Source organism: Lycium ferocissimum, chromosome 7, assembly GCF_029784015.1.
Source record: "Lycium ferocissimum isolate CSIRO_LF1 chromosome 7, AGI_CSIRO_Lferr_CH_V1, whole genome shotgun sequence".
Classification (NCBI taxonomy): domain Eukaryota; kingdom Viridiplantae; phylum Streptophyta; class Magnoliopsida; order Solanales; family Solanaceae; genus Lycium; species Lycium ferocissimum.
The window spans coordinates 23523842-23540393 of record NC_081348.1 but is presented as its reverse complement, the minus strand read 5'-3'; the positions used below and the strand labels follow the sequence as shown (position 1 = coordinate 23540393).

General features: G+C 32.7%; 2 protein-coding genes across 2 annotated transcripts; both read left to right on the top strand.

Moving 5' to 3' along the window:
- The first annotated feature begins 1732 nt into the window (after positions 1-1732).
- LOC132063903 (aquaporin PIP1-1) lies at positions 1733-4435 on the top strand. Its single transcript, XM_059456650.1, has 4 exons — positions 1733-2141; positions 3152-3447; positions 3681-3821; positions 4161-4435. Exons 1-4 carry the CDS (start codon positions 1817-1819, stop codon positions 4254-4256), a joined length of 858 nt encoding a protein of 285 aa, XP_059312633.1. The 5' UTR covers positions 1733-1816; the 3' UTR covers positions 4257-4435.
- A 7191-nt stretch (positions 4436-11626) lies between these two features.
- Positions 11627-14710, top strand: LOC132063902 (glycerol-3-phosphate 2-O-acyltransferase 4). The gene is made up of 2 exons (XM_059456649.1): positions 11627-12321; positions 13647-14710. Exons 1-2 carry the CDS (start codon positions 11689-11691, stop codon positions 14523-14525), a joined length of 1512 nt encoding a protein of 503 aa, XP_059312632.1. The 5' UTR covers positions 11627-11688; the 3' UTR covers positions 14526-14710.
- The last annotated feature ends 1842 nt before the right edge of the window (positions 14711-16552 follow it).

Sequence of the window (16552 nt, the reverse complement as noted above, 5' to 3'; positions counted from 1 at the left end):
CTAGAGGTGGAATCTGTGACGGCGGAAATATCTTCTAACAGTGTTTCGCTTGAGGATAATTAAATGTATGTCTATGGTTATTTTCTTAGAACAAAGTGTGTATAAGTTAACATCGCTTAAAATGAAAATGCAAAACGAATTAAATTCTTAAAGCTCTATTGACCGATCCAAATCCGTGGGCAAGTGACAACAAGTTGACACACTTGGGGGTAAAATTATGTGCATGCCACTCACTAGGTGAATAGAACTCTGCACCAAATGATTTTGAAATTGTGAATCAGCTTTTGTTAATTAAAATAGTTTAAAATATCTATGGACGCCCTTCACTTTTACTTGTCCACTATATTAAAATTAAATTTTCATTTTTGTTTGTCCACTTTAGCATATCAAGAATTTTTTTTTTTTTCTTGTTTTACCCTTAACATTAATTAATTATTTCTAAATCATTCTCCAAGTCCAATTCATATGGGTATTATGGCAACATACATACTTCATTTATTAAATTTTAAGGGGCGTGTAAAGTCAAAAGTGGACAAGTAAAAATATACGGATGGAGTAAGATAAACAAGATTGGCCCATTACGTGGTGATTAGTACAAATTGTGAAATGGCCGTCAATGGATTATAACTTTAGAAAAAGGTCTGCAACATGAGTATGATAGCTCATCTTCTTCTTGACCCCTCACTTGTTTCTTTTTTTGTGCTATACATACTTTCCAGAAACATCCTGCCTAATGGGGCTCTTTATCACACAAAACGAAAGAGAAAAAGGTAAAAAGAAATGGGAGAGGACCAAAAAGACAAATATACTTGAGTACGAAAAGAAGAACTTACCTAAAACTTCCCTAATTCATTCTTTCTTTTTCTTCATGTCCTTTTCTTTTTCACATTTACAGTTTACTCCACCCTTTTCTTCCTTGTTTTACCAGCTAAGCATTTGCTTTCTATTTGCTTGTATATTGTTCCAAGCCCTGAATTTTGTCATACGCCTCAACACTTGTCTTATTACTTGAAAGCAAATATGGCAAAACGTTGATTCTTTAAGCAACTATTTTTATTTTCCCTATTTATGTCCTTATTAGAGTTAGCTTTTTTCCAAATATCAATATATTCACACATTAGGTGATTGAATTCACATAATTCAAGGATGGAATTCTATACATTACCTCGCCAACGAAAAGTACATTGAAACACAAAAATATAAGTCATCATTTTAACTTACTTGCCTCGAGAATTATAGCAATCGCATTTAGTAATTAATGATCAGAATTTGCTCTAAAGTAAATTTATGTTTTGTATAGATAAGCTTGAGCCTCAGAATGATAGTATAAAATATCAATGGAAGAAGATAATTTGTTACTTCAATCGTAACTAATAAATTGCTAATTTGTTACTTCAATCGTAACTAATAAATTGCTACCGACAATTGACAAATAAAACCTTGCTTTATGTAGACAAAGAAACTGAAATGGGAGTGTTGTTTTTTAAATAGAAATAAAATATATATACTTCACTTTGTTAAATTACACTAACATGGAATGATTTTAAATACATAGACTTAATTAAGTAACTTAGAAACTCAAATAGAATCCAAAATTGTCATATTCTCATAAATTGAATACTTGTTGACAAAATCTGAAACCTCAAGGGGCACAAAAGAAAATTAACCAAATATGAAGACCTTAATGCAATATTTATCATCAATTTTCCCTCTATAAAAAGAATCAACCCCCACTATCTTGACAACACACACACAAAAAAAGAAAAAGCAAAAGCTGTTTTCTGTTTGCATAATCTTGAAGAAAATTTTTGCAAGAATGGAAGGGAAAGAAGAGGATGTTAAGCTTGGTGCAAACAGGTATTCAGAAAGGCAACCATTAGGGACCTCAGCACAAAGCAAGGACTACAAAGAGCCACCACCAGCACCATTATTTGAGCCTGGTGAACTGCATTCTTGGTCCTTTTGGAGAGCTGGTATTGCAGAATTCATGGCTACTTTCTTGTTCCTTTATATCACTGTTTTAACTGTGATGGGTTACTCAAGGGCTAATAGCAAATGTAGTACTGTTGGTGTTCAAGGTATTGCTTGGTCTTTTGGTGGTATGATTTTTGCACTTGTTTACTGCACTGCTGGTATCTCAGGTATACATACATATCTCTGACTCTTTTTTACCTCCATAGTTTGTGTGTTCAGCTAGAGTTGTGTGTTTAACTTCAAAGTTAAGTCTTTTATCATTTTCATTAGTGATATTTTGCTTCAAAGATGAGAGCTTTAATGTGTCCTTTTTACCTCCATAGTTTATGTATTCACTTAAAGTTGTGTGTCTAGCTTCAAAGTTAAGTTTTTTTATCATGTTCATTAGTGGTATTTTACTTCAACGATGAGAGCTTTAATATGTCCTTTTTACCTACATAGTTTATGTATTCACCTAAAGTTGTGGGTTTAGCTTCAAAGTTAAGTTTTTTTATCACGTTCATTAGTGATATTTTACTTCAAAGATGAGAGCTTTAATATGTCCTTTTTACCTCCATAGTTTATGTATTCACCTAAAGTTGTGTTGTTAGCTTCAAAGTTAGTCTTTTATCATGTTTATTAGTGATATTTTGCTTCAAAGATGAGAACTTAATGTGTTTTTGTGACTAATGAAGAAGGAAACCCATCAAGTTGCATTCTTTACCAGTTTTGAGTTTCTTGTTAATAGAAGAATCCTGTAGAGTTTCATAATACATCAAAATTAACAGTTTCCTTTTGGACATTTGGAGAATAAAATTCTTTTGTTGTGGTTTTTGATGCAATGTTGTTATGGGCTTTTCAGCTATACTAATAGCAAATCTTTGTGCTAGAGCTGGATTAAATTCCAAGTTGTACCTTAGTCAAAGATGGTCAGATCCTCTGAACAATTGGTTCTTAATTAATTGAGTTTTGAGTTCTATTCACACAATCATGTTACTTAAAAGGTAATTACAAGCAAATATTTTTGATAAACGTTAAGTGGTAACCAAGTAAAAATGGTACAAAAACTTGCTCAAATAGGTTAAACTACATTAACAGTGCAAGAAATCTTTATTTGGCAGTGTATATATAACTTAAATACTTTTAAATTTGTTCTTTGTGTTCTGACCTTGAGAAAATTCTTGGTTTTGATGATCAGGTGGACACATTAACCCTGCTGTGACATTTGGTCTGTTTCTGGCAAGAAAATTGTCCCTAACCAGGGCAGTGTTCTACATTGTGATGCAATGCCTTGGTGCAATTTGTGGTGCCGGTGTTGTCAAAGGGTTCCAACCATCTTTGTATGAGATTCAGGGTGGAGGTGCCAATGTTGTGAGCCATGGTTACACCAAGGGAGATGGACTTGGTGCTGAGATTATTGGCACGTTTGTTCTTGTCTACACAGTCTTCTCTGCTACTGATGCCAAGAGAAATGCCAGAGACTCCCATGTCCCTGTGAGTACACTTAGTTGACTTCTCATTTTGAGCTGATTTACAAAATAGCCAGCTAATGTATGGGTTTTGTATATTTAAGTGTAAATACACAAATAATATACATATCGTATACATAAATATACATGTAATCAGTATTTTGTATATTTTGGCTAGCACCCGTAATAATTTCGGTTGACTGGCCAAAGAAAGCCCTTTATTTAATATGTATACTTACTCAATGTTGTGTTTTACAGATTTTGGCTCCTCTCCCAATTGGATTTGCAGTGTTCTTGGTTCATTTGGCCACCATCCCTATCACAGGCACTGGCATTAACCCTGCTAGAAGCCTAGGTGCTGCCATTATCTACAACAGAGAACATGCATGGGATGACCATGTAAGTTTTACTTCTATGCATGAATGGACGTTGTTATATTATTCGAATGGAGTATAAGTTTTCTTAAAAGATATAGTTATACTAGATAACTAAGATGAGTTTAAATGGAGCAAGATGCACGGTAAGGATTCATAGAACCAATGACAATGGCAATTTTCTTGAGATTGAGGCATAGTCGCTGATGTTTTTGTGTGGTTACACTAAATCTGTGCCACTATCGTAGTAATAACGAATGCAACCTTATTCCGATCCATTAACTTAAACTCCTAGCTAATGTGTTTGGTTTTATAAGTAGCTAATGTTTTTTTTTTTTTTTTTCCTGGTTTTGAATGAATGCAGTGGATTTTCTGGGTGGGACCATTCGTTGGAGCTGCACTTGCTGCCTTGTATCATCAAGTTATCATAAGAGCCATTCCATTCAAGAGTGAAAACTGAGGAACACCAAGGCTTAACTATGGGCTATGACTATGTCTTGTTTCAGTGTTTGGTTACTTTGCTATGATTGACAATGATGTTCAATGTTGATTATGTACAAAAGCTGTTGTAATGCTTTATAACTTATTACTATGTTGCTTCTTGAGTTGATCTTATTTATTCTAGCTTCTATTTGAGTATTGATTATTATGTTTGCAATCCTTTTTGTTTAGAGCGTAACTTCTATCAATATTTTCACAATCAGATCACTTAAAAAATAATAATTAGTAATTCTTCATGATAAGTAGTACCTTTTTAGATATGATAATAATTAATTGACTAGTTAATTTTACATCATTGTTAACTTTAGGAATTTTTACTTGTAGCTTCTTTTTAAGACATAATTATTAAGAATAACTACCCTTTCACTTAATTATAATTAGCAGCTACACCCAAATACATAAGTTGGAGTGGCTGAAGTGGTATTGGGCGAGGCTCTCCCCCTGCCCACCCAGGTTCGAACCCCCTAGCAACATTTATTTTCTTACATATTTTACACGAATTTGAATATATATGTATATTTGACATACACACTCAAATACACAACAACAACAACCCAGTGGCTCAAATACACATAGAAACACACAAAATACACGCGAAAATACACAGGCTTATGCGTGTATGTTTGCTACGCCCTCTAAATTAGAAAAGGTAGCTATGGTTGGTAAGTTCCGCTTTTAAGATAATTATTCCTCAAAGTTTGCCTTAACTTTATCATGTAGCACATTTTTAAATGTTCAAAAACTTGGAAGGCATCATTTTGGTGGGTAAAATGGGCCGATGTCTAAATTGGCTATATTGGAGCCCGTTAAAGTAGCCCAAAGTTTCTCTCTTTTAATTTGGACCAGACTCAAGATTCCAAATAAAGACTCATTTACATAGCCACAGAAGTACATGTAATAGCTCCGAAGTCATTTAGAGCCCGTTTGGATTGGCTTATAAGGTGCTTATAAGTTGTTTTTGAATTTTTTTTTAGTGTTTGGTATATATCTTGAGGGCAGGCAAAATCCATTTGAAATCATTTTGTCTTTATTTTGAAATTAAAAGTTATGCATGAAAAAAATAATTGAACCGTTTGGCTTAGCTTATCTAAAGCGAACATAAATTTTATTTGAAAAACAACTTATAAGATGGGAAAATATTTAAAAGCACTTTTTTAAGCCCATCCAAACAGGCTCTTATTTATGGAAGAATGACTAACCTACATATATAAAAGAATAGGTTATATTTACAAAATATGATGATATTTTTCAGTTTACAAAATATATTAATAAATTTGTTACAAAAACATGTACGAAATTTCTGCTCAAGTTAGGTTTTTTTTGTCAAAAATATTTTTCTAAAACATATATTTTTCAAAAATATTTTTTATTTTTTTATATTTTATTTTAATTTTTTTTTAAACAAATAATTTTTTTTAGCTCAAGACTTAAAAAAATCGCTCAAAATTTTATGTGTGAAATGTGTATATCTCGCTCAAGACTTAAAAAATTCGTTCAAAAGTGTATGAAATGTGTATATCTCGTTTAAGGCTTAATTTTTTTTAAAAAAAATTAGTTTAATTTTTAAAATTTTTCTTCGCTCAAAGCTTAAAAAATTCACTCAAATTTTTGTGTATGAAAAATGTATATCTCGCTCAAGACTTAAATAGTTCACTCAAAATTTAATGTATGAAAAATGTATAAAACGTGTATATCTCGTTCAAGGCTTAAAAAGTTCGCTCAAAATTTTGTGTATGAAATATGTATATCTCGCTCAAGACTTATAATTTCACTCACATTTTCGGTGTAAAATTCATGTTAGGTTTCTGAAAATTAATACAACTATAATAACATTGTATACAACTTTCATACAATATTCAAGGCTTAAATTTTCCGGTCACAATTTTGTGTATGAAAACTGTATTAAAAATTTCTCTCACAATTTAGTGTACGAAAACTGTATAAAGTTTTTTGCTCACACATACACATTTCATACACAAAAATTTGAGTGAAATTTTTAAGCTCTGAGCGAGAATAAAAATTCAAAAAAAATTAAAACATAAAAATTAAAAAAGAGTATGAAAGATGAAGATCCTTTATATTTTGTAGAACTATTGTTATGTTTTGTAAATAAGAAAAAATATCGTCATATTTTGTAATATAGAGTCTTAAAGTAGGAGTGTTATGTCATTTTATTTATAATACAAAGCTGATCTCCGACTCTATATCTTTTGTATTTTTGATAAATATGTGCTAAGATTGATTATAAGTTCGACTTTAAGGTTTAACTCATTTTTTGGAAAACAGATCAAGTTCAAATTCATTAGACTTAAAATGTTTTGAACTCAATCATGATTTGAAGCTCACCGAAGACTCAAGTTGCGGTCAAACTAGATCAACTTGACTTTTGTAAAACTTGAGGTGAAACCTAAAGAAACACGTTGAAAATTAATATCCTACGGTCCATGGACCACGGTATCCAGTCTCTTATTTATGATTCTTGAATATGCACCAAAACTAGTAGGTGCAAAATACCAATCACGTGGATAACTTAGAAATATGTAACAGAAGAGGTTGAATTAGAGAATTCGATTGCATTATAATATCTCAATTGAACGGATTATTATAGATCGCATAACGTGAAACCTATAAGGCCCAAAGCTTCAAGGAGAGTAACAAAAACCCATATACCCCCGATGCCCTGAAGCGCAAGTTACACTATCGAATAAAATTTCTCATACTTTAGACCCAAAGTAACAACAATTTTTTGTGCGGAGTGTCCTTCAAATGCACTGGTCTTTAATTTTTGGCCCCTCAAAATGGTGGTCTTTAATTTTGTCAATTTGGCCTAATATCATGAGGTTTGGGGTTCGAACTAGGGCTCAGTGAAAAGAAAAAAAAAAAAAAAGATAATTTCATAAGGCAGAATTTTGTAGCAAAGTTAAGCCTGTTTGGGTCAAAGTTAGGCAAAACTCTGTCTTATGAATCCAAACTCTACCTTGCAATTTTTTTTTTTTAATATTTAACTGAGCGGGGGTTCAAACCCGAAACCAAGGGGTTCTAGTGAAGGACAAAAATTAAAGACCACCAATTTAATGGGAAAAAATTAAAGACCACCCCAAAATAAGGACAATCTTGCGAATTGCCCAAGTAACAATAAGAACGTGTGAAAGTAGCTCAATTGGTTGGTTACCTGAATTCTTTTTTTTTTTTTTGCTCGCATTGCCCTTCATTTGGGGTGGTCTTTAATTTTTGCCCTTCAAATTGGTGGCCTTTAAGTTTTGCCCTTTGCCTAATACCTCGAGGTTGTGGGCTCGAATCCCCACGTTGTAATCCCCTTCCACTAACCCCACCCCCCCACCCCCAAACCCCCAATGTAATAAAAACAATTTTAAAAAAAATGTGTGAAAGTAAACCCATTAAGAGGAGTAGAAAATGCTGCCATTTATAATTGCAACCTTCCAAAGAAGAACTTCCCCGCACATCAACCAATTCAACTTATCATAATTAAGTAATTTAGTGAAGTAAAAATATACACTATTAACTATAGTTAAATAATAATTGTATATGTTCAAGCACATATCATGTATTCATTGGTCAGTGTAAATAACTGGTATCGATAAGTTTTTACCTTCCAACAGTAACTTAATTTTCAATGTTGATTTTTTTTTGTGCCTCGTCAGATTTGATATTAGTAGTCTATTTCGCCCTTAACTGCCTTTTCAAGTGTCAATTAGCTTTGAGAGGTCCAAGGATTTAGGTGGTAGCTCATATGCCTAACCACGGACAATCCATTTTTCAGCAACAATGTTGAATTCACGCACAAACATGCATATACACACATTAAACGCATATCATTGTTACACAAGAATAATGAATATAATGTTATAAAACTTCGCGTCAGTGGCTAAAATATTTGAATATATATATATATATATATATATATATATATATATATATATATATATATTTATTAGAAGAAAAGAAAAAGTTGAAAGAAAGACGGTATTAAAAGAAAATAAACAAGAAGGAAAAGGAGGATGAGAAGTGGATATTAATTAATTAAGTGAGGAGGCAAATGACATATATAGGTGGAAGTTGGTGGAGCTGGGAAGCTGCTGCATCCATATATTCAAGTCAAAAACCAAATTAGATATACATATATATGTGGGAAATATGTATGGTCGATGGTTGGTGCATCTAATAAAGTACTCATACAATAGTCAATTAATGAATCAACAAGAAAACATGGGGACCTAGCTTCCTGTTTGATCATCCATTTTACTGCCCAACTACTTCTAATCCTTTTCAACACTCAATTAGACTTCATATCTATGTCTCTCACCACTACCATTGGTTCTCACTAGTTCATCTAGTGATTCATTGTATTTTATACCTCATCTGGATGTCAACATATATAGTAGGACTTCCAAGATTAAATTGTTTTTATTTGAGCTGAATTTTTTCTTCGAGAACAACAATTCATTTCTTTAAAAAGAATATTTTTCGTCGTACATAGTAGAGCTCAAAAGACATAGTAGTATATATTTTCCTTCACTGAGTCTAAGCTTTCAAATTGCTTTTTGGTTCTTCTTATCTTTTACCGGAAACTTCGAGGTGCGCAAGGTAGTCCGGACATTACCATGTTAAGAAGTTGAATAAAAAATAATAAGTTCCCTTCATCTGTTTGTATTTGCACTATTTCAGAATTAAATTTTTATACCGTGAACAACGTAAAGAGTGTGTATATATATTATCAAATTGTTTTTTTAAAACGACTATAAGCAACTAGTTAAGCTAAATGAGTGTGAGCAGTAATCTGAAAAATAGGTAATTAAGTACTCCTAACTTGTTATAACGGATTAAGCTAATAATAAAATAAATGTACACTACCACAATATATAATCCTTGGACGAATTTTTCTTCGCATCTATAGCAGTAGGGCTCTTCAGTTAATAAATAATAAACTCATATGCTCTGTTGGGATAGAATGAGTAAATAGACACAAAAAGACCTAAAAGTCATCGTATTATTTGGTGGTAAAAGAAAATTGGAACAAGTAGCCTATGTTAAATAAATAGCTAGCCAACTACAAATACAAATAGAAACACCAACCTGAACTACTTATTAGACTTCCATGTACTCAAACAAAACCAAAAGAAGAATTAAAAAAAAAAATTAAAAAAAAAAAAAAACGTTTCTTTTTTTATCAATCCGCCAGTGGCTGGCATGTTGATCTTATAACTAAGACTTATACATAATAATTTCAACTTTACAAGGCTAAATTGAATGAGGAATAAGTTTATTGGAGCCTAGCTATAGATAATATCGTGTCGTGATGGTAAATTGATATGCCCAGGGTTTTTTGTTAAAGTGGATAATGTATATTTTAAGTAATTGATTCTTCTCCCCTTATGCGTTGCTCAGGATTTTTCTTTCTCAAACTAGAAAGATCATTTCTTAAAATAGTATTGCTCGCATAAGGGGAGAAGAATCAATTACTTAAAATATACATTATCCACTTTAACAAGAAACCTTGGGCATATCAATTTACCATCATGACACGATATTATATATAGCTAGGCTCCAATAAACTTATTCCTCTTTCTAGTAATTGGTTCTTCTCCCCTTGTGTGTTGCTCGGCATCAGAATAAAAACATTGCTTTATTCTGATGCTTCATTTCACAAACTTTTCTTTATTTATTATTAGCACGTATATATATATAAGGCAATAATATAACTACAAATGTTAATTTTTTGTATTAATTTGGCCCTTCAATTTAATATATTTACCTAGAACTATATATATGGAAAAGAAGAAAGAGAAAATGGAACAAAAGTTGTATATGTGATCTTAGCTTGCTACTATGAATCACTAACAAAGTTCAAGATTAAGGAGCTTAACTTAAACATCTTTTTATAATTGTGGTGTTCGGGTCAGCTTGCCTGCACCTCAATTAGTTCAAATGGTACCTACTATGTCCAAAGTCTCACTAGTACATGTACCGCGTAACTTTGTTAGATAGATAGAAAGTAATCACCTAGTGTTTTTGCCTCCGTTGAAATTTGCACCTAAGATCTTATGATTCTCAACCCACTTCGTTACTATTAGGCAACACCCTTGGTGCTTAGCTTAACACATGATTGCTCTTGTAATTTCATTTATTTTTCCTTGAAAAATTAAGGCAAAGCTCCACAAAATTTGATAAAATTTGCATTAAGTTAAGGATATTTTGGTCTAAATATGCTAAAAATTAACACCACTAACTTTTTTTATTTGAATGAGAGGTTCATTGATTTTTACCGAAGAAGAGGATAAATCTAAATAATTGCTGCACATATTAAAACATCTATTTTTCTGCATCAAGAATAATACTACTCCATTTACTTATGTACTTGGGATTACTACTTCAAGTTCATTGGCCAAAAAGCTCAAGTACACGATCAGTTTCAAAAATAATAAATGACCACCAAACATGACAGCTTTGCAATTAATAGCACCAACAAATTAGAAAGAAATAATGCTGATAATGAAATTGAAGGACATAAAAGTCTAGTCGGTTGAGAAGTGAGTCTAGAGTTGTCCCAAATCACACTCAAGAAATTGCCGATATGCTTGGCAAGAAGAAAAAAGATTATTGCTTTATTTACATCAAATTGGTGACATTGACAACAAAGAGGAGAACACAAAAATTCAATTAACATTCATACCTGAATATTATCTGATGTAATATTGAGTGTGTGAACGCTTTTTAAACGGTAATCCAATTTACTTTCTTTCACATTTCATAGTGATCAGTTCCTTTGTGTCATTATATTCCTAATTTAGCAAATTTTCTTAATGTCAAATCAAGCATGATTGCTTCCCAAAATATGTAAACACACGTCTTATTTCAACAAACTAAATTCATTTACATCACTAATTATATAGCATTCATCCAAATGTAGTATTTATAGTACCAATTTAACTTCTATTAGTATAAAAATCTCAGTTATGAATATATAAGTAAAAGTATTGAGAAAAAATTATGTCTGAAACTCTGAATTCACACCAAATGTTGTAGATAAGCTTGACTCTGGTAATTCAATAAATTTCATCAATTTTTAAATATGCAAGTCAAATATAAATTTAATTCTCATCTTCACAAAAGATACAAAAGCACAACCAAACACCAATATAGCATTAAATTCAATCAGGGACATTTCCGTCTTTTACCTAATCTTACCTCCAGAAAATTCCCAACTGTAAAAACCATACCCGTGTCCCACAAGGGACATTTCTGTAACTTCATACTCAACCACCTTCATTTAAATCAAGACCTTCCCTCTCCTCAACCCTCCATTATTATTCATACAAACCAAAAAAAAAAAACAAGAAAAAACTCTCTTTTTTTCTCTCTGTAACACAAAAATGTCACCTCCAAAAATCAAGAAAACCTTCCCATCAGTAACAACATGTGATACCACCACCATGAACAACCGCTCTGTAGCGGCTGATCTTGACGGAACCCTATTAATTGGCCGTTCATCTTTCCCTTACTTCATGTTAGTAGCCATTGAAGCTGGTAGCCTTTTTAGGGGTCTTATACTTCTGCTTTCATTCCCTCTCATCGCTATTGCGTATGTTTTTGTGTCTGAAGCATTAGCTATTCAAATGCTTATATATATATCTTTTGCTGGACTTAAAGTAAGGGATATAGAGCTTGCTGCAAGAGCTGTGTTACCGAGGTTTTACGCGATGGATGTGAGGAAAGAGAGTTTTGAGGTGTTTGATAAGTGTAATAAGAGGAAAGTCGTGGTTACTGCAAATCCCACTATTATGGTTGATCCTTTTGTGAAGGATTTTTTAGGTGGTGATAAGGTTCTTGGTACTGAGATTGAGGTGAATCCTAAGACTAAGAAGGCTACTGGTTTTGTGAAGAGTCCTGGGATTTTGGTTGGGAAGTGGAAGAAGTTGTCGATTTTGAAGGAATTTGGAGATGAAATGCCTGATATTGGATTGGGTGATCGTGAATCTGATCATGATTTTATGTCAAGTTGTAAGGTATTAGCACTAATTTAATTGCAACTCAATAGTTTATTTTGATTAATCTCTCTATTCTTATTTTACTTGTCACGTTTGTCTTTGCAAGTGTTTAAGAACACTTTATCCTTTGTTTTACACATTAATCTGTTTTTAATAATGAGAAGGATTAAATAGAAAACATAATTGGCCTTAATTCTTTCTTAGTTTTATAAAATAACAAGCATTTTAGAACGACTATTTCTGAAAAACATGACGAGTAAATAGGAATGAGAGGAGTTTGACATTATTACTATTCGAAGAGCGGGTGATTGTCTGGTGATAGAGAGTTGGATTATGATTTTATGATACTTTTTATCTAGTTTTTAAAGATGCAAAGTTTATTTTAAAAAGACTTAAAAAATTTGTATTTGAATTGAGACCGAAATAAATTAAAAGATTTGACCCTTGTACTCTGAACTTGTCATATTGAAGGAGTATATCTTTATTTCTTTAAGAGAAATCTAAACTCCTTAACCTTTGATTAGTATGTACATAATTTCATTAACCTTTAGATTAGTATACTGAAATTCTATAGACAGAGAATGTGAATGAAGCTTTTGTCTCATATATGTGAAATCTAACAATATTTAAATCTTTGACGTTTAGCTTTTCCATTTCTATTTTTAGCAAATTGTATTTAATACTGATATTTAAAAGTGTACTTAATTAGAGCTTGTTCCAACTTGTGCATAATGTTGTTAACCAAACATAGCTAATTTTGCAAGCACAGTCCACAAAGGGACCTTAAACTTTTCATATTATTGTTCTTTATAATATTCTCAAGTGGGGGTTGCGTGAAGAATTCTTATAGATGTGATAATAATAATATATCTTAAAATGGAACCTTATATTTGATTTCTTGTAAGAATCAATAAATAGAAAAATGAGCCTCCAGTGAATCTGGTTTTCTTAAAACTTTATTGACTAATAACTTAAAGTATCTATGGGGCTGATTGGTTACAATGCCCATTTAATGTAGTGGTTGAGCCAAACATGTGAAAAGTAAATTGTGAGGGGCCTCAGCAATTAATCTCCTACCTGCCACTTAGCAGAATTCCAGTGGTCCTTCACCTTAGACATTGATATACATGTGAATACAAGTTGTAAATGGACTTGATTTCTTTTTTGTTTGGTCATTTATGGATTGTTAGTAGTTGGTTTTTCTTTATTGAAAATAATAAATGCACCTGAAAACCATATTGTTACGTCAAGATTTCATTTGACCTTTGTGTAATGTGTCAAGTTCTAACCAACAAATAGGTGATATACATCGTGTTTTATGCTAACGTATGGATGTCAAACAGGATGGTTATATGGTACTCCCTAGCAAATCAGCACAACCAGTACCACTTGATCGCTTGAAAAGCAAATTGATCTTCCATGACGGTCGCCTTGTCCAGCTCCCAACTCCCCTCAACGCATTAATCACCTACATTTGGCTGCCATTTGGATTTGCCCTCGCGGTGTTTCGTGTATACTTCAATCTCCCTCTCCCGGAGCGCATTGTTCGTTATACATATGGGATGGTCGGGATCAACCTTGTGATCAAAGGCCCTCGACCACCTCCACCATCACGAGGAACCCCAGGGAACCTCTACGTGTGCAATCATCGTTCAGCCCTTGACCCCATCGTCATTGCTATTGCACTTGGGAGGAAAGTGTCTACTGTCACGTACAGTGTCAGCAAGCTCTCTAGATTCTTGTCACCAATTCCAGCTGTTGCTTTGACACGTGATCGCGAAGCTGATGCTGCAATGATCAAGAAATTGCTTGAGAAGGGCGATCTAGTTGTATGTCCCGAGGGGACTACATGTCGCGAGCCGTTTTTATTGAGGTTCAGTGCTCTTTTCGCAGAATTAAGCGATAGGATCGTGCCAGTAGCAGTGGACTCCAAGCAGAGCATGTTCTATGGCACATGTGTCCGCGGGGTGAAGTTTTGGGATCCATATTTCTTTTTCATGAACCCGAGGCCAACTTATGAATTGACATTTCTTGATCCATTGCCAATGGAAATGACTGTCAAGGCTGGTGGAAAAACATCAATTGAAGTAGCCAACCATGTGCAGAAAGTGTTGGGTGGTGTTCTTGGTTTTGAGTGCACTCAGTTGACAAGGAAGGATAAGTATATGTTGCTTGGTGGAAATGATGGTAAAGTGGAGTCCATGTACTCCAAGAAATCCTGAGTTAAACTTCACTGGAGATGGTATTATAGATGATTGATTTGGGGGATTTTGCTTGTAAAAGTTGTGTTTCAACATTATATAGAACTATGCTGTTGAAGGGGCTTTGTTTTTACTACATGATTGGTTACTGTATTCGTATTCAATAGACAATTATTAATTGAGATCAAATTTGTTCCTGGACCAAATTCTCTTTACTGTTGCTGTGTTTTTCCTCCTTAGTTTTCTTGTTTCCACGCTCAAGTGCAAAATCAGGACTACTAAAATGCTTTTTTAATTGTGACTAATGTAAGAATTTTACACATTTTACATGTAAGCATTGTTTAAACTTTAGAAACCTTCCACCGGAACTCTTTCATTTTTTGAATTACAAAAAGAAACTTCATTTTATTTTTCAAATAAAAATAAATTATCATACCATTATAATTAGTCCAATATGTTATTATAACATATAATCATCATCATCTATTACAAGTCTCACATGGGTACAATAGAAGAACAAAATCACTAAGTTTAAGCTTTACCCACTGACAATGTAAGTTTAAGCTTTACCCACTGACAATGTACAATATACGATTCAATCAAGTTGACCTACAATAACAAATAATTACTTATATCAAACCAAATTCGGTAACTTGAAAAATAGAGTAGATAATCTGTTATAAAAAATAACTATGATGATAGTGTAAATATTTCCAATATATATAATTGAAAAAAGATGTCAAAAAAAGTAAAGGTGAGAGGAATGCATGAAATTAGTTTGGGCCTAAAAGATGAAGCCTGATCCATAATTGGGTTAGGTTGGAAGCACATTATTTCAGGATTTTACACCAATGACTTTGAAAATGGGTGGTCAAAAGTAAAAGTTTGTTAAACTTAAAAGTTTTTGTCCGGGCCAAGAGAGGTCAAAAGTTCAAGACCACCCATCTTCAAAGTTATTCTTGTAAATCATCCGGAATATTTACATTGTATGACCTTTTTTAGGCTACTATTTAATTTCTGTCCTAGTTAGCCAAAATGAGCTAGCTACATCTTGTCTTTAAAAGTTGTTCGGTGAATTTTTCTTTTTGTAGATAAAATTTAACCCATTAAACTAACAGTGCCAAAATTTAAATAGTGTCATCAGAAAGGCCATTTGTGCAAGTGCCTGATCCTTAGCCCCTCAGGCTTATTAAGGTGTAGCTCGATTTTGTGTTACTAGCTGTCAATGGTATGACTTTGTCCATGACAATCCGGCATCTGAAATTGGATGTCCCACATGCAATTATTTAACATGCAATTGGATCACAACTTGTGAGATAGAACAAGTAGTTCATACACAAGAATAATGAAGTTCTTACTCTTCAAAAAATTAGAAGTGCATCGATTGGAAAATACAATCAGAGTATCCTTCTTTATTTATGTTTTACTTTTTGATTTATTTAAAAAAGGAAAGAGGTGTCAGTTAAGCAAATTAACATTTCTATCGTGATAAAAGTAAGTTACGTGTGATTTAGTAGGTAAAAATTTCCTCTAATGCATAATGATTTGGTGGTGAAAGGATGAGGTGCTTAACTAGTTGGACATAAGTTTTGAGTCCTACATAAGAAGAGTTGGTTACGAATTGAATTAAAGGGCGGTTCATAAAAAGGGACTCAATTAGTATCATGTTAACTGTTAAGAGTCACCGATCGACTTGTTTTTTCGGTTTTTCTTCCAACTACAACCTATTACATCACATGACGTTAATCATACAGTAGTTCATTTGATCATCAAATTATAAATTCATAAATTTATCCCATTCTCTTGTAGCTCTTAGAATATAGCTTAGTTGATAGAACTCCGCTTTTTATTGTTGTTAATGATATCATATAGTTGACCTAATAATTAAATTATAAATTCATAAATATATCCCATTTTTATTAAAGCGTTCAATAGATCTTTGTGGTCCGATCATTTTCTAGACCCCGCGCATAGCGGGAGCTTATACATAGAACTTTAGTGAATAAACTTGTTAATTCTTTCACTTGACTCGAGTTAATATATAGCTC